Raw genomic sequence first — 23,941 nt, 5'->3', positions numbered from 1 at the left:
TTTCAAGTTGCATGTTCTTTTTAATTAAATATTAAATACATTTATACACATTATGAATTATTCAAACTTCTACCTATGATCTTTGAAAGAACTTATTAAACTAAATGTTAATGGTATTTACATAATTTTAAAACACCTTAAAGAATAATATATTCATGTATGGCGTGAATATGTTAATAAGTCTAAAAATATCAATTCTATGGGGAGCTATTTGTAAGTTTGGTGTTCTGTGAAAAATCAGGATTGTTTTTAAATTTTAGTAAAATGTTTGTAAATTCTTTACAAACTAAAATTTACAAATATTCCTGATTTACCACAGAATACCAACCTTACAAATAACTGCCCTAAAAATTGATGTTTTTGGACTAATCAACATATTCACGCCATAAACTGATATAACCACTAGAATTTTTAATTAAATACGAAATCCCATCAGAAATTGAACCCACATCTACTGGTTTCGGGTCACTGTGCTCTACCAACTAAGCTACGTGCGTCCCATTTAATTGCGATGAAATTAACTAGATGATAAAAATAACTATAAAAATGATGTAAAATATGTAATATGATGAAAAATGTAAAAATGAAGCCATCATTTTAACCATGAATTTTTTCGTTATGTACCTATTGGTTAATTAAAACACTGAAAAATGTAAATTATCAGAAATTTGTATTAAATTGCATGCTTACTATTCTGTCACTAGATACCGCTAGTAACATTATTTACACTCCCCTTTAATAATCATGTAATATCAAGTCAACCAGTAAGTTACATATTACATTGTCTGAAGCTTCTTGACAGAGTCATCTTTTTGAATATTTCATTTTTGATCCAAAATTAATATACATATTTTATTTCAGGTGCACAATATAGTTCCCGGGGAATCGTTCAACGGTTTTCAATACACCTTGTTCAATTTGGATCTCAGTGGATATAAAAATGGAATTATTAGCCTACAAGACTTGAGAAGGTACTACTTATAAAACAAACAAAAAAATCCTGTAGAAAATAATAGGCTTGAATTATTTTTTTAATTTTTTCTTTTAAATCCTGTCGGATGTTTAATCATACATTGTGTTTCTTAGGATGCGGTCGCTTCGATCTCTTTCATTGAGCCGACTCCCTCGTCCAACGTTAATGTCTGATGACTTTCAAGAGTTTGGAGTAGACCTGGACGAGTTGAAAATAGTCGGCGGGTCCCTCGACGCTATTCAGGCGCACGCCTTCCGCTACCTGAGAACCATTAAGTCTTTAGACCTGTCCGAGAATGAGATATCTAAAATAGACAAGGAAGCTTTTCTTGAGGTAATTAATAATCAACTACTGTTGAATATTATGTATATTAACTAAATCAAGTCGTGTTGCTTTATGAGTGGCCAAAATTCTTGTACATACTCCTAAATTCATGATATTTGTATACACTCTAAATGATATAGTAGTGATGCGCTCGGGGTATTTTTTTTTGCCACTTTTCAAGAATTTGAACCAGTTGGCTTCCACGAGACAGTTAAAAATATAACATCCCTGAGTGGGCACTTGATGATTTGGCCCTTGTTCGAAAAATAGTATGCACCATTTCTCTCTACCTATATATACCACAATAACACCTGTCCTAATCCAGATTTCCCTCTGATTAGCAACGGGCAAAATATCGAGAGCGTCGACAGTTTCAAATACCTAGGGGTACACATCACTGGAGATTGTAATTTGCAGAGAGAGCTCGCTATCAGAATAGGAATGGCTAGAGAAACATTCAACTCGGTGCGGAGTGTCTGGGACTCACGATTGTACTCGGTCAAAGACGCTTGCATTCTGATGGTGCTGCTTTACAAAGCAGTTTTACTTAACATCTTATGAAGGCTCGGACCAACCGTATACTGAGCTTCGAGAATAGATGTTTGCGACGGATAGTGGGTGACGGTATGACTTTAGGAATAATGAAGAGATAAGTAAACGCACCAAGCAGTCTCTCATCACGCTGAGAGTGAAGAGGCGACGTTGGACCTGGCTGGACCAGGTGCTGTGGATGCCAGAAGAGAACCTCAACTCGGCTTACCTATTCTTCAAGCCAACCGGATACCAGCGTCGTGGTAGGCCGCTAATTACTATCTAAAGAGAGTATACGGCGGAGCTACGGGATGCTGGTATGACCTTGAATAACGCAAGAAAACTGGCTAGCAACAGGGATTCTCGGAGGTGCCGCATGGTGTCCTTATGCTCCAACTAAGGGGTGGATATAGCCGAAGAAGAAGAAGACTTGTATAATTATTTATGATGAATTCTTAAATACATATAAATAAAGTAAAATGCCTTCCTTTTTCAGCTAGGACACGGTCTGACGCATTTCAAAATATCAAATGGCTTGGCAGACTCCATCCAAGATCTACCGCATGATGCCCTAAAAGCTCTCACTCAATTGGAGTATTTGGATATCAGCAACAACAAAATCAAGAATGTTCCCGACACTTCGTTTCACTTCTTGAAGAACCTGAAAAGGATTGAACTGCAAGATAACCTTATTTCACGATTCTATAAAGGCACTTTACAGGTTCGTACAATATTTTAATGATTATTTTGGTAAGTAGTGCAAATTCAGTTTGATATAATTATTTTAACGCATTGTGGACATTATACATTTAGATTTTTTACACAAGAAAAAGAATAACTAATAAAATAAAATACTGGAATAACAGCAATAGTGGAACAATTATTTAACCTTGAACATGCATAGATATTGTGATTTCTTCTAGTGAGATACTGTTGCTATAGTTGACTGTATTTACATCAACCTTATTGCGTCACTTTCTCTCGCTCAGCGTCTTACCAACTGTAGTTTGTTTTCTGTTAAAACTATCAAACCTCACGCTAATGTCGAGTATAGGAATATAAGAGTCAACTAAGTGAGTTAAACAGCCCCTATCTTAAGAAGTAAAATTCATAGATAACTGAAACAATTTGGTTGAACCAGTCATTGCCCTCCCAATTGACATCAGCAATAGCAGGTTATTTCTAAAACCTTGGATGAACAGACTAAACACTGATAAGCACAAGCAACAATGGCAGAATGATGTCAGAAGCATGCCCAAGCTAAAACCACCTCCTACCACACAGAGAATTTAAAATATTTTTAATTAGTTATGGTTATACTGTTCCGCTAATTCATAATATTCTGTTACATTGGTTGTCGGTGCTTTGATCAACGTACAGATAGTTTTACTCGTTAAACTTATTTCCCACCGCTGTGAATACTGTATCTTTTTCAGCGTGACATCCACGAGTCGTTGGAGAGCATCATTCTGTCCTTCAACCGACTTAGCCGCATCGATCAGCACACCTTCGTGGACCTCCAATCTCTCAAAGAGATCTCCTTGGAGGACAACCAGATAGAAAAACTGGAGAGAAGAGCATTCATGAACTTGGACAGGCTGAGGAAACTGAGCCTAAGAGGGAACCGGCTGAGAGACATTTCCGATGAAACATTTTTGAACTTGCCTGAACTAGAAATGTAAGAATTTTATTGTTTATTAATGAAATATGATACGAGGGTGGGTCAATAAGTCCTTAGAAAAGCCGACAAGTGGCGCGACTAGTACTGTAAGCGGTTTGTTTTCATGCAGCGGCACTACCGATTTAGTATGCTGCGAAGTTTCAATCAGATTGGTCGGGTTGTTGTGTGTTTCTCGTACATTTAAAAAGAAAAATTGCTTGTGGAAAATGGAAAAATGGAAAATGGAGAAAATTGAGTTTAGAGCTGTTATTAAACATTTTAATATAAAAGGGTTAACAGCAAAGGAAATAAAAAATGAGTTGGATTTAGTTCACGGCATATCTGCTCCTTCACTTGCAACTATTTATAACTGGTTAAATGAATTTAAACGTGGTCGTACATCAACAAAGGATGAACCACGCTCAGGACGTCCTGTAGAGGTGACTACACCAGAAATGATCAATAAAATCCACGATATGGTATTAAGTGACCGAAGATTAAAGTTGAGTGAGATAATTGAGGTTACAGGGATCTCAAAAGGTAGCGTCATTTCTATTTTACATGACAAATTGGGCATGAAAAATATTTCTGCAAGATGGGTGCCGCGTTTGCTCACAGTCGACAATAAACGCAATAGGGTGGTGGCCTCTAAAGCCCTGTTGTCGCTCATGCAACGCAATCCGGATGAATTTTTTCGTCGCTTTGTGACTGTAGATGAAACATGGATACACCACTATACTCCCGAGATGAAAGAACAGTCAAAGCAGTGGATTGCGAAGACAAACCATGTCCAAAGAAGGCGAAAACCGTAAAATCAGCTGGTAAGGTTATGGCTACTGTATTTTGGGATGCACGTGAAATTATTTTCGTTGACTATTTGGAAAAAGGAAAAACAATAACAGGGGATTATTATGCATCTTTATTGGACCAGCTAAAAAACGAAATTGAAGAAAAACGGCCTCATTTAAACAGGAAAAAAATCCTCTTTCATCAGGACAATGCCCGTGTTCACACATGTTTACGATCAATGGCTAAAATTGAAGAATTGAAGTTCGAATTGGTCGACCACCCACCGTATTCGCCAGATTTAGCCCCCAGTGACTTTTTCCTTTTCCCAAACTTAAAAAAATGGCTAAGTGGACAACGTTTTTTTTCAAATGAAGAAGTCATCGATCGGACAAATGCTTATTTTGAGGACCTTCCGAAAACTTATTTTTCTGACGGTTTAAAAAAAATTGAGAAACGTCTAACCAAGTGTATTGAGCTCCAAGGAGATTATGTTGAGAAATAAAAAAAAAATACAAAAATAAAAACTGTTTTAATGCTTTTTTCTAAGGAATTATTGACCCACCCTCGTATAATTGGACATGTATAATGATATTTTCGAGAAACTTAAATGATGGTACAAAGTATGTGTACTTGATTGAAAAGTTTCTCAAGGAAACTATGACCACATTGGAAGCTTTTATCAGCAATTATTGCCATTTTTTTTTTTTTTATATCATGGTTTAAGTTTTAACTGATTCTCATTTGGAGTTATCTTAAGGCCGTGCATTAGTTGAGGCACGGTCTAAAAAGATCGTTGCTAGGCGATGCGCGGATTGCGGGTCGCGGGTGTAAATGACGCCTGTCAAACGAAATATTATTTGTCATATAAATCCAACATACGTCCATTTTATGTTCTGTTTATTGTTCTATTAGTAACAATAATAATATATTCATTGACATGTTTTCTTTTTAAAGTAAATGGGTAACGTTTTTAGTCATCTTTACACGATTTTAGAATTAATTGGCCCGTCGCCATCACGCAGCAAAGTGACGTGCTTCTGGCTCGACATTCTCTCACTGTATGCGAGCGAGTCCAAAATTTCGTCGCACCTACAGTTAAAAATTATTTGGCGTTTCACTGATGCGTCACCTTAACCCTTAACCAAGGCTCAGGAACTTATTACTGCTATAATTATAATTTATTTCAATGAAATATAGCCTTTATTTACAGGAGAATTATATGATAGATACCTACTTTTGGAAATTCCAGTAGGTATAAAAAAAACTCCTGAATAACTATGTGGGAACGATTTACTCATAGCTTAATTGTGGGCAATACTTAACTATTGTCAGATAAAAATAATTACAAGATAAAAAGAACTTTTTATATACAACGTTTTTAAATTTTTTGTTGAATCATATAAACTTGACTTGACTAGCTTAAACGATCAAAAAAAATTGTATTTGATAGAAATAATACTGAAATGTCATTTTGACACTCATATTGATTTCCATAGTAACGCACGAATATATTAATAATTTCGTAGCAACTAATAATAGCGAATTGGATTACGGATTTCTTCCGAAATAACTTTTCATACAAAACAGAATTAATTTTAAATGAATTTAATTCTACTTAAAGATGGCTAAAAGTATTAAAAAAATGCATTGGCATCGTGTTCTGATATATTCAAAAGTTTCAAATGTCTAGCTAGTCGGGAAGTTAATTAAAAATCGATTGCAAGATTTGTACCGGACAAAATACGACCTAATAAAAACGTTGTAAAATTGTATTTGGGAAGGATTTTACCGTGACTTGATTATGTAACCCTTTAAAAATTTATTTTAACAATTTGCACACCCCCTTTAAAGGGATGGGAAGAATGAGTTTGTAATGAACGTCCATACTCGGAATCGAAACATGATTATTGATTCAAAAAACTTTCGCTAATTGACATCCTTGCGCTATTTTATTAATAAAAATATATTTAAAGCTTTTGTATTTGTAACGTCCTCGTCTTCCTTATCTGTTTTTGCACACTTTAATTAGACATACAATCGATCTTTCAAGTATAGTTGATTAAATATTTATAATTTTATTCCAGATTGGATCTTTCTTACAATCACATGGCAACATTTGATTTTTCGATGTTCGATCAAGTCGGCATGCTCAGCTTGCTAAAAGTTAACGCGTCGCATAATAAAATCAATCGACTGAGCGATACAATCGCTGCAGCATTCGGCGCTATTGTAAGAGAACCAGGTAACAAAAACTCATAAATAAATATATCCTGTCTCATCTAGACTCAACATAGAACTTGTGCCTTGAATTTTAAAGAAGGTGCAAAGATTTTACTTAGTATGATGGGCATGGCCCCCACATCTTGAAGCGGGCCCCCAGGCTAGAATGTTCAGCGGGCCCCCCTACCTATCACTAAGGTTTAAATCAGTGTGACGATCTACAGTTGTGTAATACAAATAGTGTAATTTAGGGTATTTTATAGTGATTTTTTGTATTTTAATGCACCCACTTAAATTGTGGAGTTGTCGAATATCGACAAAGAATAATCAATGTTTTTACTATTAGTGCAATTTTGTGATGTGTGGTCTGTCCGCCACGCCGGGCCCCTAGGCTAGAGCTTTGTCAGCCCCCCCTCCCTTGTGGGGGCCATGATGATGGGTATGAGAAACCAGAGCTAGCTGTGGTTGGCAGTAGCGAAGTCTGTTTAACATCAGTTTTAAATGATATCTTCAGGCACTATGCACATTCACCAATGGCAAATGGTACAACTGACACTGAATGTTAAGTACTTAGGTATATTCCATAAATTAACATATTGAAAATTCGTGAAAATTCAAGTACAGAATTGACACAAGCTAAGTTTAGTGTTTGAAGTAACTTTACTACAGATGGGTTAGGGCACAGATATTGTATGTCCAGTTTTACCGTAATTGAGTTACTTATAATTAGACATAACGCTAATCTATATCATATTATTATTGTCAAAATACAGCGGGTATTTTAGAAAATATTGGCTGATTTACATACAAGATCATATTATTATATCCATTTCGCCTTCGATTTTTATCAATTTGAATCATTTAAATTTGATTTTTTCAAAAAATACACTGGACATACAACATCCTTGCACTAACCCAATGATACTCAACCTTTTTTTTCTTCGGGCCAAATACATATATTTGTAAAGTAACGCGGACCGCATCACTACTGGTGTGACGAAAAAATCATGAAACCCCCCCTTTTTTACAAAATATTTTTGAGATTTTAAAAATTATAAACTAAAACAGAATAATAATATACATATCTATTCGTCAAAAATTAATGATTAATTATAATTATATAAAAATTAATGATAATTCCTGATAATAAATGTGTTTCGGGCCGCACATAAAAGCTTAAAGGGCCGCAGGTTGAGTATCGCTGCTCTAACCCATCACTATGCTCCGTGTCAGTTGTATATTTACCATTGGTGAATGTGTATAGTGTCTGAAGATGCCAAAAAGCGAAACCCACATTACAAAAAACAAAATTCAAATCTAATAAACTAATTCTTTTTATTCAACGAATAATAGATTTAAAATACAAAAGCCGATTGCCAAAAATTAATGCAATCTTGAAAGCACTTTCGAGTGTATAGAAAAACTGATAGTTAACTTTTTCACAATTAGATAAGACACGTATAGCTTAGTGGTCAATGCACATGGCCGCGAATTCCAGGGTGCACAAGTACGAGTCCTTCTGGGTGTCGTATTTTTTTCAAAAAGATGTTTTCTATTACAAGTTATATATTTATGTGTGTTCAATAAAACTCAAAGTAATTAGAATTTGAATTCAAATTTCATCAAATACCCACCATCGATAGTGTTGATACTATAAGTCTCATTATGCAAATAATATTAATGCGTATGTTTGTGTACAAGCTTCGCTTGTATTGTGTTTGAGTATATTGTCTTTATAGATAATAATAAATATTTTATACACCGTTTCAGGAATTGGAATCGGGACCTATCATTCGAATATTAAATCATTGGACTTATCTCATAACAACATATCTTATATAAGCAGATCATATTTTAGGTAAGTAAACAAAGTTATGATATGTCCTAATAACATATTACTCATATCGAGCCAAAAAGGCTTAAGGAACATTTTGATTGTTAAGAATTAAATATAATTTTCTAGGTTATCATTTAAAAATATATTTATTGACAAAAACAAAATAATTATTATTTCATTTCCTGCCTTGTAAATTGTCCCTTACTACTTTTTGTCTTGAGAACCACAATTTGTACATTCAATAAAAAGAAGTACATGATATGAAGCTTATTTCGATGGCTTAGAGTTAAAATATTGTATCTCCATAAATCATAATACTGAGAAAACTGCAATTGAAAGTTTGCAAACCTTGGAAAATTAGATTTTGTGATATAAAAATAGGTATATATCTTTAAAATGGTAGGTTTAGAAGATGCAATATCTTAACACATAAAAATATAGGCTATATTTGGTACAATTCAGTACTTAACTCATTTTCGACCAAAACTGGATATACAATATTTTAGCTCTAAGCCATCGTTGTCATGTCTAAAATTTATTTCAAACATCATGACTTAAATGCTTAAACCCAGTAAGTTCAATATTACTAGTAATTTTTCAGACTTTCGTTTTTTTTAAAATGTCACTTAGTGAGTTTTACATTTTTAGAGGTTATCCATATAAACTTTTATAATTTGTATTATAAAAAATGGAGTATGAAAAGTGGCGTAATTTAGACAAGGGGGTAAAAGATTTTGTGACAGTGGGGGAAGAAGAGTTTAGACAAAGACAACATAAAATATGAAAAACAACTGGACGTAAAATATATGTCTTTTTCAATTTCAGATCTGCAGAAGTATCCTTGATGCACCTACACTTGTCGAATAACAGACTGCAAAATATAACCCGAGATGTATTCGGAAATATTCCACATCTGCAAGTTTTGGATTTGTCACATAATGACGTTATGGATTTAGAGTTTGACTCCTTCAAGAGTACTAAGAAATTACAGGTAACGTTCTCAATAACATACCCATGTATGTAAATCAAATCTTTCAGTTGATTAAGTAATTTTCAAACTCCAAGTTAAAACTAACAACTGAAATCTCTTGTTTTCTCACATAAGATGGAGTGGTAATTGTTATGAGCATTCAATAAAGAATGCTGCATTCCTAAATTATTGTGTATTTTCAGTATTAAATAATAAAAAAATATTTAATTAGGTAATAATTATACTAGCAAAACATACAATGATGTCTGGAGTCATTGCCGACTCAAGTAGAAAGCCGATACATTCACAACAACTGGTCCTACTTTTCCTCCTCTCCCATTGTTGTCTAAGGATGACCTGTCATTGCCTGTCATTTTTCTACAGAGTGCTCATACTGACGTGTCTGTCGTGTTCACACAGGGAATGGTTTGATTTGAATAGATAAGTTAGATGATAAATAATACACTAGCATTAACACACCTTCTACAAATGTAATGCATGGATCAATGCTACATATTTTTTTGGAAATCGATATTACCACCAGTTTTTGTTTGAAGGACTAGTCTGACTTTGACAGCTGATGAATAACAGGAATGTATATTATTTAAAATTTATTGATATATTTGATTTGAGAATTTTTTATAATTCAATTTGAAACGAGAAAGACCGAATCAATATGTCAAGCAATCTGGGATCTAATTTTGACAGCTGAACAGTGGACCACTCGTTGCTTGTGCAAAAAGATATATTCAGGCTTTATTAATCTAAAGATGGCGCTGCTAGAGTAAATAAGGATTAATCCTGATGCCATCTATGAATCAAGTTAGTAATAGTACCTATTACCTTGTTTTAAAATAAAAAGATGGTAACCATTAGTAACCGAATTTTACAATATCTCAGATGCAAGATTAGTACTTGGGTAAATATTGTGCCTGGCAAGCAGAAGATATCTGTTTGAATCTCACTCGGCTTAAAAAAATCTAATGAGTTTCTGAATTTTTCCAAATTATTTATGTATGATATATATTTATATTACGGTAGTAGATTCCTATAACTATAACTTAAAGCGGTCATGATGTGAACATTGTCAGTGTATTGCGAGCTATTGGTTCTCCAAATCTCCACACCTCAAGTTATAGTTCTCGGTGTCATATTAAACATTTTATTGTACTGTATTTTTAGGTTATAAAACTGACCGACAATGAGCTGATGGACATACCTCCGGAAGTGTTCCGATCACTAGACCTTCTACGGATTGTAGAATTGGCCAATAATGACATCAAGATGTTGCCAGACAACCTTTTCCCCCAGGAAGGACTAGAAAAGTATGTCAAAATTATAATCTTTTTAATAACTTACGAGCAATACTCCTCCCAAACAGCTCCCATAATCAACTTATTAACGATTACATATATATTTTTTATAAAGAAAAGCATGTCGAGTTAACTTTACAAACATTGTATTATTGAGAGTTTTACAAAACTATGTTATCTTTTTTGGTATTTGAACTGTCACATAATATGTTATTCCTCCTCTTTTCTTTCTAGACATTTTAGACTCGTTGCTCAAGATTAAATATGTAAATAAAGTGTAGTAGTAAATATATATATTATATATATTTACTACTACACTTTATTTACATATTTAATCTTGAGCAACGAGTCTAAAATGTCTAGAAAGAAAAGAGGAGGAATAACATATTATGTGACAGTTCAAATACTAAAAAAGATAACATAGTTTTGTACAGCTTTTACATATTATGTAAAAGCTACATAAATTTATGTCTCACAAAATGTTATTGTTAGGTTAGGACTGATATTGGATTTTACTGAGAGATCTTTAGATGTAGCTCATCATCCCTATTAATATTGCCATCCATATAGTCCTAGTAATAGCCCATCGTCATTGTTAATTTTAATAATAAATACATTTATAATGGAATGCCCTTCAACGAAATTATTGAACAAATTGATTTCAGATTGGACCTGTCAAATAATGAGTTCTCACGAATTCCTGTCAACTGTTTCTCCCCTGCCAGCGCTTCCACTCTCACCATACTCGATCTCAGCGGAAATTGCATTCCCGCAGTTGGCGTTGCCGACTTCATGCAGAAATTTAGGGTATAAAAATATTTTCATGTTTATTGAAACAATCTAAAATCTAAAAATAACTATTGTTTGGATACTAAAGAAATATATCAAATGGGACCATATTTCATTTACTGTCATAAATTAGAAGTTTTGATCAATAATAATTACAAGTTGCGTTATTATAAAGTAGGTACTTCATATTTGTATGCTCTATTTATTCATACAACAAACGACTGACACGATTGGTTTCAAAATCGTTGAATCATCTGTTATATTTTACATATTGTATAAATAGGGCATATAATAATATGTACATACCTATGTAATAATTATATTTATTTTGCTAGAGACAATCAGAACCCCATAGTTATATTTAAGCACATTCTAGGTAACGTAGAATCGGGCCAAAAATTGTACTTGATTCAATATGTGATATTTCTAAGTAAAAGTAACTTGTTCCTTGAACATTGTTTATTTGGTAGAATTTTATTATGTAGAAAGAAACTCAGTTACTTACATGTAGAAACTGTAGAATTAGTAACGAAAAAGTTTATTTCTTAACATTAAAAGTAATTTTTTGAGAGTATTAATTTCAGGTTTAAACTATACTTTATTGTTTATTAGATGTATTGAATACCAACCTACTTTTGTGTGATTTTTCCCCCAATTCATAATGTGTGTGTGTTTTTTCACCATTCTCCCCTATCTGGAATATCCTGCACAATATGTAAGTATACTATCGAAAGAATAATATATATGAACATAGTTATTGCTATCACAATTTGCTTTTATACATACCTAACGTTATCATAATATTATGATGTAACACTTTGTAAAGAAATAATTTCTCATGTTCATTTATTCTTCATGAATTCTTCAAAAATTCATTTTCATTAATCAACTTACTTATCGTCAATCGTAAACATAGGTTTAACGTGTTTTAATGTGTTCTTTTGATATTTAAATAAATTCAAACATTCAATTCATGTCGAATGTTCTATAAACATTCACAAAATTCGAATTAAGTATTCTTTATCATATAATGTTATGTATAAATTGTATTCGAATAAAATTATAGTAATAATTAAACTGACAATATTATGTGGTTCATTGTATTTGCTGTTTAAAGCAAAGTTTTTGTTAATTCTTAAATTTTCGAATCATTGATGTTGACAGTAATTTCGGCTAATAAACATTAACGCAGAACCTTTTTCGGTTTGAATATCGTACTTGAGTAGAGAGTAGGGTTGTTTTCAGAAACAAATTAGTTTCATTAATAATTATACATTACATTACAATGAGGTTTTATTTTGTTTTCATTTTATTTATTATTATAAGTTTAAAAGAGTGGATTTTGTGAGGGGATGAAATTAGGGTACCCACATAAAATAATTTTCATATTTACCTTCAGTTATTTTTCGACCGTTCTGAGTATTATGTATATAGTACACAACACCAACTGTTAACATCAATAACTTAAAAATTATTTAATTGACAAAACATTGTAAATTATTACTATATTCGCTTCTAAGCGGAGCATAATGGTTACATGTAAGCTGTACGTATGCAGTTAATCGTGGGACACTTATTCGTGCGCCGCAGTACGTGAAACATGAGTTTGTCTAACATTTTATCAAATGACGAGTTCTTCGTTGAAAATTTCACCGTGGAATATGTTTGTACGTATCTTACAAAATGCGGCGATAGTTTGCAAATAGTACTGTTCCAATTAGATTAACCCTAACCTAACCTAACCTAGTAAAGACATCTCATAAAATTCGCCACATCTTGTAGCACACGTACAAATGTTTTCCATGTTGAAATGTTCAACGAAGAACTCGTCATTTGATTAAATGTTACACGAACTCATGTTTCACGTACTGCGGTGCACGAATAAGTGTCCTGCGGTGAACTGTTTATGTACAAATTTCCGGATACGGATCCTAATATGAAGTTCACAGAATTTTCATATTGCATTACATTTAACCATTCGCCTAACCTAAATTGTCTACAAATTGTATAAAAATGTCAGAAATGCTTATTTTATCTACCTAATCATGGCGAAATTGAATCATAAAAAGACTTATAAAATGTTCAAATTTCCATAACAAATATAGGAAAAAGTAACTGAAGAAGTGTTTTTATGATCGTTGCCGATTTTAATTACAACTTTAATTTTTTGACAGTTACAATAATACAAGTTTGTATAATATTATGTTTGTTTGTTTGTTTGTCATGTAATCACATACATAAAAACTACAATGTTGAATGAAATTGCCAGTATTACGATTATGACGACTATGAAATGGATCAGCGGCCGGCCGACTGGCGGACGGGCAACGAAGACCAGGACTACAACAATAATTACCACAGCGTGAGGCGGCAAAACCACCCCAGCCAAAAGCAAGACAAGCACAAAAACCAACCCCGCCAAGAAATTTTCCTCAAGGTCAGATGTTATTTCGCAGTTTGACGCAAGTGCATGGCAAGACTTCACTTCTAACTGTTTTCTTTATATCACGACCATCAGACCATCAATCATTCATATTTCTTCTTTGAGAATTCATGCATCGGAAAGGAGATAAAATTGCATCTCTCATTTTTCAATCCTTTACTTCACTCAATGTCATGTCTTTTTTCTAGTCATGTAATTTTGATGTAAGTTTTTATGACATTTTGTTTGTTTTGTGTTATGTTTAAATTACACGAGCAGTCTCGCCGACTTGCAATAACTGTTTGACCTGATCGAAAAATGCCACATTGAATAATATTATCAAGTCGTGAGCGAAATAGAGATTCTCCTATTATGGTCTGATTCAACATAATGTCTGAAGCCAACAAGTACAACATAAATTATTGAGAACGGTCTATAATATCTGAAAAATGTCCTAAGTTTCACGGTTACATGTAAATTGTACTTAAAACATTTCACCGTGGCACAGTTCGCCGTGAACTTTCTTATCGGAAAGAGATAATATACGGTCTCCAATTTTAAATAGACTCAATATGAACATTAATTCAACTTTCATTGCTGATTTTGGCAAAATTCAAGAATAAAAACCTAACCTAACCTAACAAATAATCAAGTATATCAGCAATTTTGTTGCTGGCTTCCTGTAAAGTGTAAACCGACAAGAACCGTGTTTTATTTAGACATGAATTTTATGTCAGTAGGTACTATACGACCCAAAGACGTTGGACGGCCTTTAATATACAATCATATATTTGTAATATAACATTTCACGGTGAAGTGTGATACGGCGAACTGCATATGTACAAGTTTCCGGACACGAAGTTCCACCAAATACTGTGATATTGATATTTAGTTTCATGATTACAATTATTGCTGGATATTTTATTATTTAAACAGAAAATAATAACACAAAAAAATATCCGAAAACAATCAGCAACTTATTTCTTGTAGTTACAATCATAATTTCCAACTTTCAGTGGCATTTGAATTCATTGCGATTGCTATTTAAGCTGTAATTCGGCGAATCTGCTCATGTAATACAAGCAATAGTCAGGCTCCAGAGGTTATGTCAAAGCGTGACGAAGCTAGTTGGTTTTCAATAGTGACTCGAAAATACTTACCATAAACTCAAAAGGCTTCCATCCATCCTCTAGAGATGCCTTTTATTATGTATCTATTTCATTTGTTGAGATATAATATAACAAATTATAATAATAATCCCTAAATTTAGGTTAATTACATATTATTAACTTCTCATAAGTGAAATGTTTATTTTTTTAAATTAAAAACTTGGAATTACATAATATTTATTCAGGTAACACTATCACATCTTTGTTATTTATTACTTAATTTAATCATATCATGTACATTATTTAGTTCCCTTAGTTACTATAGTGCATGCCTCCTGAAATCTTTTTGCTTGTATTTTTGACCCTAAATTTTCTTGCTTTAGCGTAAGCTGTTCTTATATTATAATATTATACATTATGAATAAATTATTACTTATTCAAACTAATCTGAATTTTGTAATCTTTTATATTGATCGTTTATTGTGAGAGAGTTTCATAAAAACAAGCGTAATCCCAAGGCCTGAACAAAAATGAACCATAAGTCCGAGTGAGAAAGCATTCAGCACACTTATATCTGCGCAATATGCATTAGAATTTCTACGGCTGAATTAAATATTTTTCGTAAATGCCGCCAGTAAATATTAATTTGAATGACTACATTCATTTAAATCTGCGAGCATGTGTTGCTGAAATTTATTGTTTTTGTGTTAAATATAAAATTAGTGGTAATTAATTTTAGTTAATTTAATAGAAAATATGGTTTACTATGATGTATTTAAATTTGGTAGCCATGCTGAGATGCAACATGATGGTACATATAACATTTCATAGTTAGGTTAATAATAATAAAATTAAGATGCGTTATAACACAAGAAACACGGCATCATCTTTCCGAACAATAGCCACTCTCTTTATATTATTACTCTGAGCATAATCCGGTTTTTAAACCATGAAGCATAATATGAAAATTTACAAAATTTAGATATATATATCTGAAAATAATTAAAATTTTCACCTTCCATTCTTTAATTAATAAGTTATTAAATTGTTTAAATGCTACAGAAAAGATTAAGTTTTTAAAATATTATTTTATGTTTCCACTGACCTGTTTTACTATTTTTTTATAGAAAGGTATTTCGTTACTATTTCATTCATTTATTATTTTGGTACTGTGATGGGCTGCAACTTTATTGGTCATAAAGTAATGTTAAAAGACATCTGCATCTGATCAAATGAGAAAAAAAGTTGATATGGCAAAAAGATATATCTGCTTAAAATGCAAGATAACAATAAAACTTCAATCTATTTAAAAGAAATGATTAAAGGTTTGTGTTGCGATGCTAATTCTTAAAAATAATTCAAAATGTCTTATAAACTAACTTGTCAGACTGATTTCGAAACATTGTTTTTCCTCTCTAGCAGTTATAACCGTTTGCCATCACAGTATCCATTTAATCCAAAAATCATCAGAATGGCAATAAAGAAAATAACTATTAATAAACCGATCATCCATATAATAATTATGATGTCACACCTTAAGGGAGGAGGACCAGGTCTGATATAATGTAAGGATTTGTGACAATAAATCTAAAGGGGATTGTAGAGAATGTGATAAGTTGTCACACTAACAAAATATCAGCTATTTTTTTCTAACAATAAAATATTCCATTAGAACATTGTATGTACTTACTGAAATCAATAATTTTTAATGTATTTGAGTACAAAAGTGTGACATAATTTTGACAAGACTGTAAAATGTAAAAGATAATAAGGGGAGGTGTGGTCAAAAAATATTGGTAAAAACGTATGATGTTATTAAATAACTTAAATTTTATGTATGACCAAACTCTGAAATTTGTGATAAAATTATGTTTATTAAAAAAACCATAACTCATGTAAATTCTATTTAATTTGTATTACAGTCTCTGACATGGCTAGATTTATCCAACAATCGCCTAATTCGAGTGGACAGTGGCGCGTTAGGAAACCTCCCTCGCCTATCGTGGCTCGACCTCGGCCACAATGGACCTCTGTCTATCGGCCGAGGGGACCGCACCTTCCAGGGTCTGGAGAATACGCTCATGCACCTTGGCCTGGAGAACGTCAGCCTCAGTTCGGTAAGAAACATTATTTGTTATACATAATTCAAATATAGAATGGATGTAAATGTAAAAGTGAATTTTATGTATATTGATCAAATGATGAAACATGTATATTATATTTAGCACTACTTATGAAATTAACATTTATTCAGATGTGTTATCCCTAATACATAATAGACATTTCAACTTATCAAGTGTTACAATAAAATATGTGAGTTGTACTTGTTTCATTATTGGTCATGGACAATGTCAAATTTGTTTTATAAATTTTGACAAAACCTTTTAATGTGAAAATACTTATTCTAAACGATAGTTTATCTCAATATAATAACTAATATGTAAGCGATATCTAGGAAAATAATGAATATCTTATTACTAATAAGTATAACTGATAATACATAAATGAATTTTATTTTTTCATTAAGCCGAGAACATTACCACTTTAAAAAGTTATTCTAATAACTATTCATAGATGGTGTTGGTAACTAAACAAGTAATTTATTATAATATTATATATTAGTTCACATTTACCTGGTAAAATTCCATATTACAAGAGTATAATAATGTTAATCATAAGAAATTTCACAAATTCGTTCTTTAGTCTATAGCTATTTCGTTTAGTACCTACATCAATGATAATGGTGAAAAAACAGCAATAGCTATTTAACTAAAAAATATTTTGTGGAATTTAATATTATTAATTGGTACCTATTATTCTGTTGTGTTGTTATCCAGATTTATTTAAAGAAATCTTTGGACCTTTCAAAATGCTAAAAGACAACATTATTGTACCTTGTCTTATTTAGCAAGTTATAAGAAATTATATTCTTTCCTTATTAGTTTGTTAAGCACTTAGAAATCTATTTCATAGATATCGCTGACGTAAAGTAATGATATAAAATAAAAGCAATAAAAAACCCCTTGAACATTGAAGCGTCATAATGTTATTGTACACCATAATATTATGTGTAAATCTTATGCTACATTAATGGAGAAATTCGGTGAATACTGCTGGGATGTTTGTAGCTGTCGATAAATCGGAGGGGTGAAGTCCGTCACGTCTTTATTTGTGACCAGGTAAACAAAATGGCAAAAGGACCTCAGTTGAACCCCCAAAGATGCTTGATCACAAATATTAGGACCAATATTATAAACCATTTCAATGCTAGAATTAGCAAATAATTCATTTTTAATACTGTCGTTTTTTAATCTTAAGGCTTATTCTGACAACAGCTTTAACTGTTACACTGAAAAAATAGTTAATGCCACTATCAGAATAATCTGCAAGTGTGTAAGACTTCTCGGTTAATAAAATTGCTATCTATATTCTTCTTCTTCTTTTGTATTCAGCTATTACTGCTCAAAATGTTGTACATATTATTTGGCTCTAGGTTTCATCATTAATTATTGTAAAGGTGAAGAAATCCCAATTATAATTAAGTACATTTATTATTCTATTATAGCCTATTCTTCAAACATTCATTGTTAGCTTGCTTGAATACATTTGTATGACAGGATTGTCTCAAAACATTGTTGCGGACTCATTGCTATTTCATAACAACTTAATGTTTATTAGAAACTAGGTGGCATTAATTTATCTCAGCTAATAAACAGCATTAATATATTTCATTAAGTACAATCCTTTCATTATTTCGTACCTTCATTTATTCGCGTTTAACTGATTTTATTAATAACTTTAGATGAATCTCTAAATACATATTAATATGTACATACATGATTTCAAAATACCTCAAACAATATGACACCTCTTGTGAATTATTCGTTGAAAAAAAATAATATTTATTACATAATATTTCCATAGGGCCAGAGTATATTGTTATTTTTACAGGCTAAATGTAAATTGTATGTATTACATTTTGCACGTAGCACAGTTCATTGTGAGCTGTCTTACTATAAAGAGATGACTGTATGGCATTGAGATCAAAAAGTTAGATTCAATGAGAACATTAATTTAACATTATGATGATACGACTTGATACTTACAAGCACTTTTACTTACCTAACTATTTTCTTCTGATTTTACCCTGTATTCCAATGGTTTTTATGACATGATATTTACATAAGTAACTTTAAACTATGAACGAGTCAAAAAATTATTTTGAATCCTGTCTTTAATACTTTATTACAAACATAATGGTATACGGATTGGTATATGGGATTTGAATGTTTTAATACCTAATTATTTATTTACACAAATTTATATATTTATTTATTGGTATATATATAATATGTTTATGACTACTGTTTACAGGTGCCATCTTTACCGTTGCCTATGCTGAGAAGCTTGGATTTGTCACACAACAATCTCCCTTCTGTACCACCCGATACTGCCACCAACTTGACCCAACTGCGTCACTTAGATCTTTCTGACAACGACCTCACAACTGTTCCAATCGTAAGTATGATATAAATCTTCATTAAAAATAATAAGTGAAACATTGACAAAGCTGCGTTTGGATCATACCATAAAACTACCATATACTGGTGATCTGCAGAGCTACAAATCTCTGCTATTTTGCGTACTTATATAGTACCCCAATCCCCGCTTCCGTTCGTTATCCTTCATACCTACATCATTGTGAAGTTGCAATCGTGACGTCATGTTGAATCTAAAATAAAGCTGTCGTTAGTAATATGTTTAATCTATATTTCTTATATGAACAATGTTATCCATCCATGGCGGAATACAAAAAAACATAGAAATTTGTATAAAAATATTTGAAATGTTTATATAAATAATTTTTATACATTTTTTCACTTACAAGTGTGTCTCAGTCCAGACTAGGCATGGTTGATTAGCATTCTACTTAATTAGTATTTTGTTTTACTTATTAATTATATTTTACACTTTACAGGTTACACACTCCTTGCCGAACCTAAGATGGCTGTCTCTGTCGAGGAATCCGATATCGAGCCTTACAAACACCAGTCTCCTCGGTGTGGCGGAGAGATTGGAGCATTTGGATATATCTGAGCTACGACTTACCAATTTTGAGGTTTGAGTCTTCAATAATAGCTATCTTAAAATTCTTAATGTTTTATTAAACCAGGGCATGAATGTTGTACTTCTTTCCAAATTCTTTTTGCACCTTACGACAAAGTGTTCAATCAATAGCCAAAAAACCAGTAGTCACAAAAAAATGAAAGCATAATACTTATAAAATATTGAATGTGTATTTAGATGGGCGCCCTGAGCAAAATGCAAGCTCTACGATCTCTCACGACCACCGCTTATACACGAGTTAGAAACTTCAACTTACCAACCATTTTGGGATACAACAGCGCCCTCAGAGATTTGTGGATCGAGGTAATATAGCTTTGGAATATTATTGATTGGAATAATAATCTTTACTGTTAAAATGCAGACATAATTCTTTTGTCGATGTAATCAAATGTTAACATTACCATATTAATTTTATAATAGAATCGAATATCCTCTCTCACGTACAAAAATCCTTATTCATAAATTGTGGATTTGACCAATATTGCAGGGATGAACTTGCACTCAATGTATTCGAAGTGTCCTTCTTGCATATAAATTTGAATAGCTTAGTAACTGAAGATGTTTTCAAATTCTGTCAATCTGGCTACCGTCTGCAAAATGTTGAAACAAACCATTTAGTTAAAACTGTAGAATTAATCCAAATTGTATTATATGACGGTGTAAAAAATGTATAGTAGTCTCGTATATTATGTAACATTTTATATTATAGGTTGACGATGAGAAAACAAATCTAGGAATAGAAATGCTGGGCCAATTTCCGTGCAAACTTCGAAACGTTACCTTCAGTGGTGTAGCATTACACCACGTTTCAGATAATGTCCTTACCGTGAGTATCCAGTCTATATATATTTAAATTACTGTATCCTAAACATAGGTACCATAGATCCTTCACTTCCAATATGCTGAGGAATTAAATCTTCATCTGAAAACAAGTTTTATCAAGCAAGTTATCTCAACAAAATTATAAATGCCTTAAATTAATCATTGATACATCTCGTATCTTTAAATAAAGCCAACAACTTTAACATTTAATTTTTAACAAACTTGTTTATTAAAAATAAAATAAACACGTTTGTTAATTTTAACATTATTGTTACTATTATAATGACGTGTGAAGTAATTAATTTTTGTCTACATTTCATTGACTGTCATGGAACGTCATCCGTGGAGTCCGTGCTAAATAAATCATTATTCAATTCCAGGGCATCCACAATCCGGTTCTGCGATTCTCTCTACATAACACGAGTATATCATCACTACACAGGAACATGTTCACAAAAGCTGGTAGAGCGAGAAACCTAACCTTGGACCTGCGTCACAACCGAATAAACTCCGTTGACAATCCTTCGACTGGCATTTGGCCCGGCATTCCGTCAACTATATTTCTACACGCATTGTATTTGGAAGACAACCCCCTTACTTGTGACTGTGCACTGGGGTTAGTTTCTTTACTAATATAACATTAATATAGTTACAAGAAATTTGATTTCCAAAAGATATGTTGAGCTTAATACGTAAATATTTATCAGGTAGTAATTTTTTTTTTTTTAATTTTCAGATGGGTTGAGGTGTGGGAACGAAAGAGACGACAATATCTTTGCGGAGACGGTTTTGAAGAGACTTGTATGACAGCCAGGGATGATCTTCGTTTTGCAAAATGTTTCAATAAAGACAACAACACTCTTATAGAAGTAAGAATTATATAATCGTGATATACATTTCATTGTTTCAGTCATTTTTTATTGGAATAAACTTATATTGTTACTTGATAGATGTCAATAGATTTTTTTTTTTAAGTTTTAAATAATTTCATAGATGTCACTGTAGTATAAAATTAAATTTTATATTAATTTTTTTTTCAGGTGTTGAAGCACGACATTGAATGTGGATGGGGAGGTTCCTCCAGCCTGATGCCTCTCCCGAACGCTGTGTACATAGTAGGAATGATTTTCGCCACCATTCTCTACCTATGAATGCTGCTATGGCTATTTGACGTATATTCTGATTTTTACGATATGCTCGCTAGAATCTACTCCATATGATTATCGAAACTCGAAAGTTGTACGGAGCGAGAAGCAGCATATCGTGGGTAGATATTTTCAAAATTACCAACACCGTATTTTGACAAAAGTCTGAATGAGATTGGTTGTTATCACTTACATCATGTACCTATCACGTTCAATATTGACATTGCCAATGTTGTAACCGAAAAAGATATTTATTGTTTTTTAGTCTGCTGGCTATGCTTTTAAAATTTAGGTACAGCATTTAATTTTTATATTACGAATGATAATATTACGAGAAAGACGAACTGAAATGAGAGAGATAATGTTTAAAATAGTGTATGTAATGTTTAAAATAATTAATTGTTTATATTGCTTTTAATCGAAGCGTTGTATATTGCAATAGTAGACTTTCTTTGACGTAAAATTATTATATATTATACATTGGCGAAGGGTGAAGGTAAGTTGTTAAGATCTGACATAAATAGTGCACACTAAATATTGTCAGTCATACGTATTTGATTTCATTGAACTAAGACTACAAATTGCAGATAGTATTGATTAGTTTTTAAAATTCAATTAAACCCTGCGTAACCGAGCCATAATAGTTAAACAATATTTGTCTATCTATAAAATATCTGAAATTACATCATAAAATCATACAAACTTTTAGATATTTTATAGATAGAAGAATATTTTTTTATCTATTATGATTTGGATTTGGCATTAAACTAACCAGTACCATCTGCAATTTGTAGTCATAGTTCAATGAAAACAAATAAAAATATGATTGTCAAAGTTTAGTGTGAACTATTTTTGTCGGATCTTAATAGCTTACCTCCACACTTTGCCACTGGTATTTAATTATGTTTGACTTTATCAAAAAAAATCATTAAATAACCATAGAATGAATGCAATGTCAAAAAGTATGATCATAATCGTTACGTATAAAGATTAATTTGTAATAAATATTTCAATTTAATATTACATATATATTATAAGCAAAAGCAACTATTCTATAATGATAGTATTGTGTACATATTATTAATTATTTGCTTTCGGTGAAGAAGAAAAATCATAATTGAATTGTATGTTTAAAACATTGAAAATGTTAAGAGTGTTCATGTATCTTTATATCGAAAGATTACTATATACCTAATTATTATAAATATAATGATAATATTGAAATTAAATGTTGTATTTTTTTAGCATAGCAGTGGCAGATAAGTATGACACTCTAATTTATTATTGTATTGTTATAAAGAATGATAATTACCTAAGGCGGAGTGTAATGCTACTAAGGACATCTAGTGACAGAATTGCGAAAGATGTAACTTAATACGATTTACTGAAAATTAACATGTAAATTAATGTTTTTATTAATCAATTATTAATTTCAAAACATTAGGTTGAAAAATAAATTTAATTAAACTCGCAATTCAAAATAATTCAGTATTTCACAATAATGATGATCTATTATAGTCAAATTTTTATAGCATGTCACTTACTGCCGAAACGTATGTTCTATCTCTCGTTCACGATGAGAGCATCTATATGTAATAAAATACTATATCCATAAAATCTATGGAGGGAAGCGACAATGGTATTCGTGGTCATGAAGTGACTAGCTTCGTTGTATGTACTATAGATATAAAGAAAATGAATTTGAAGTTAAAAACATTTTTGTTTTCCAGACAAATCGATGCTTCATAATTAAAATTAAAATACATGAAATCTACCATTCAAAAATCTCTTCTATACCTTCAAAAAAAATCTTATGAAGTTACATTTCGATCATAAAAAATAACAGTATTTTTAATTGTGTTTCTTCTTGAATTCAAAAACTAAGTTGTTTCCTTTTTATTAGTTTTTAT

The 23,941-nt window shown here is 31.8% G+C and overlaps 1 protein-coding gene across 1 annotated transcript in view; it reads left to right on the top strand.

Moving 5' to 3' along the window:
- chp (leucine rich repeat containing G protein-coupled receptor chaoptin) overlaps positions 1-23,941 on the top strand; it is a 71,215-nt gene extending 47,274 nt beyond the window's left edge. Inside the window, exons 10-27 of the mRNA XM_085945083.1 lie at positions 862-971; positions 1,087-1,306; positions 2,325-2,549; positions 3,265-3,506; positions 6,362-6,519; positions 8,268-8,355; positions 9,160-9,325; positions 10,487-10,629; positions 11,283-11,424; positions 13,709-13,843; positions 16,860-17,054; positions 19,312-19,455; positions 19,916-20,056; positions 20,242-20,367; positions 20,774-20,890; positions 21,267-21,502; positions 21,623-21,755; positions 21,927-23,941. Coding sequence (XP_085801209.1) covers positions 862-971; positions 1,087-1,306; positions 2,325-2,549; positions 3,265-3,506; positions 6,362-6,519; positions 8,268-8,355; positions 9,160-9,325; positions 10,487-10,629; positions 11,283-11,424; positions 13,709-13,843; positions 16,860-17,054; positions 19,312-19,455; positions 19,916-20,056; positions 20,242-20,367; positions 20,774-20,890; positions 21,267-21,502; positions 21,623-21,755; positions 21,927-22,037 — 2,832 coding nt within the window. The 3' untranslated portion in view covers positions 22,038-23,941. The remainder of the gene's footprint in view (positions 1-861; positions 972-1,086; positions 1,307-2,324; positions 2,550-3,264; positions 3,507-6,361; positions 6,520-8,267; positions 8,356-9,159; positions 9,326-10,486; positions 10,630-11,282; positions 11,425-13,708; positions 13,844-16,859; positions 17,055-19,311; positions 19,456-19,915; positions 20,057-20,241; positions 20,368-20,773; positions 20,891-21,266; positions 21,503-21,622; positions 21,756-21,926) is intronic.

This window comes from Rhyacophila brunnea, unplaced genomic scaffold (genome assembly GCF_057557595.1).
Source record: "Rhyacophila brunnea isolate RB1 unplaced genomic scaffold, BYU_Rbru_1.0 scaffold_18, whole genome shotgun sequence".
NCBI classification, from domain to species: domain Eukaryota; kingdom Metazoa; phylum Arthropoda; class Insecta; order Trichoptera; family Rhyacophilidae; genus Rhyacophila; species Rhyacophila brunnea.
This window is presented reverse-complemented; position numbering and strand designations above follow the sequence as displayed.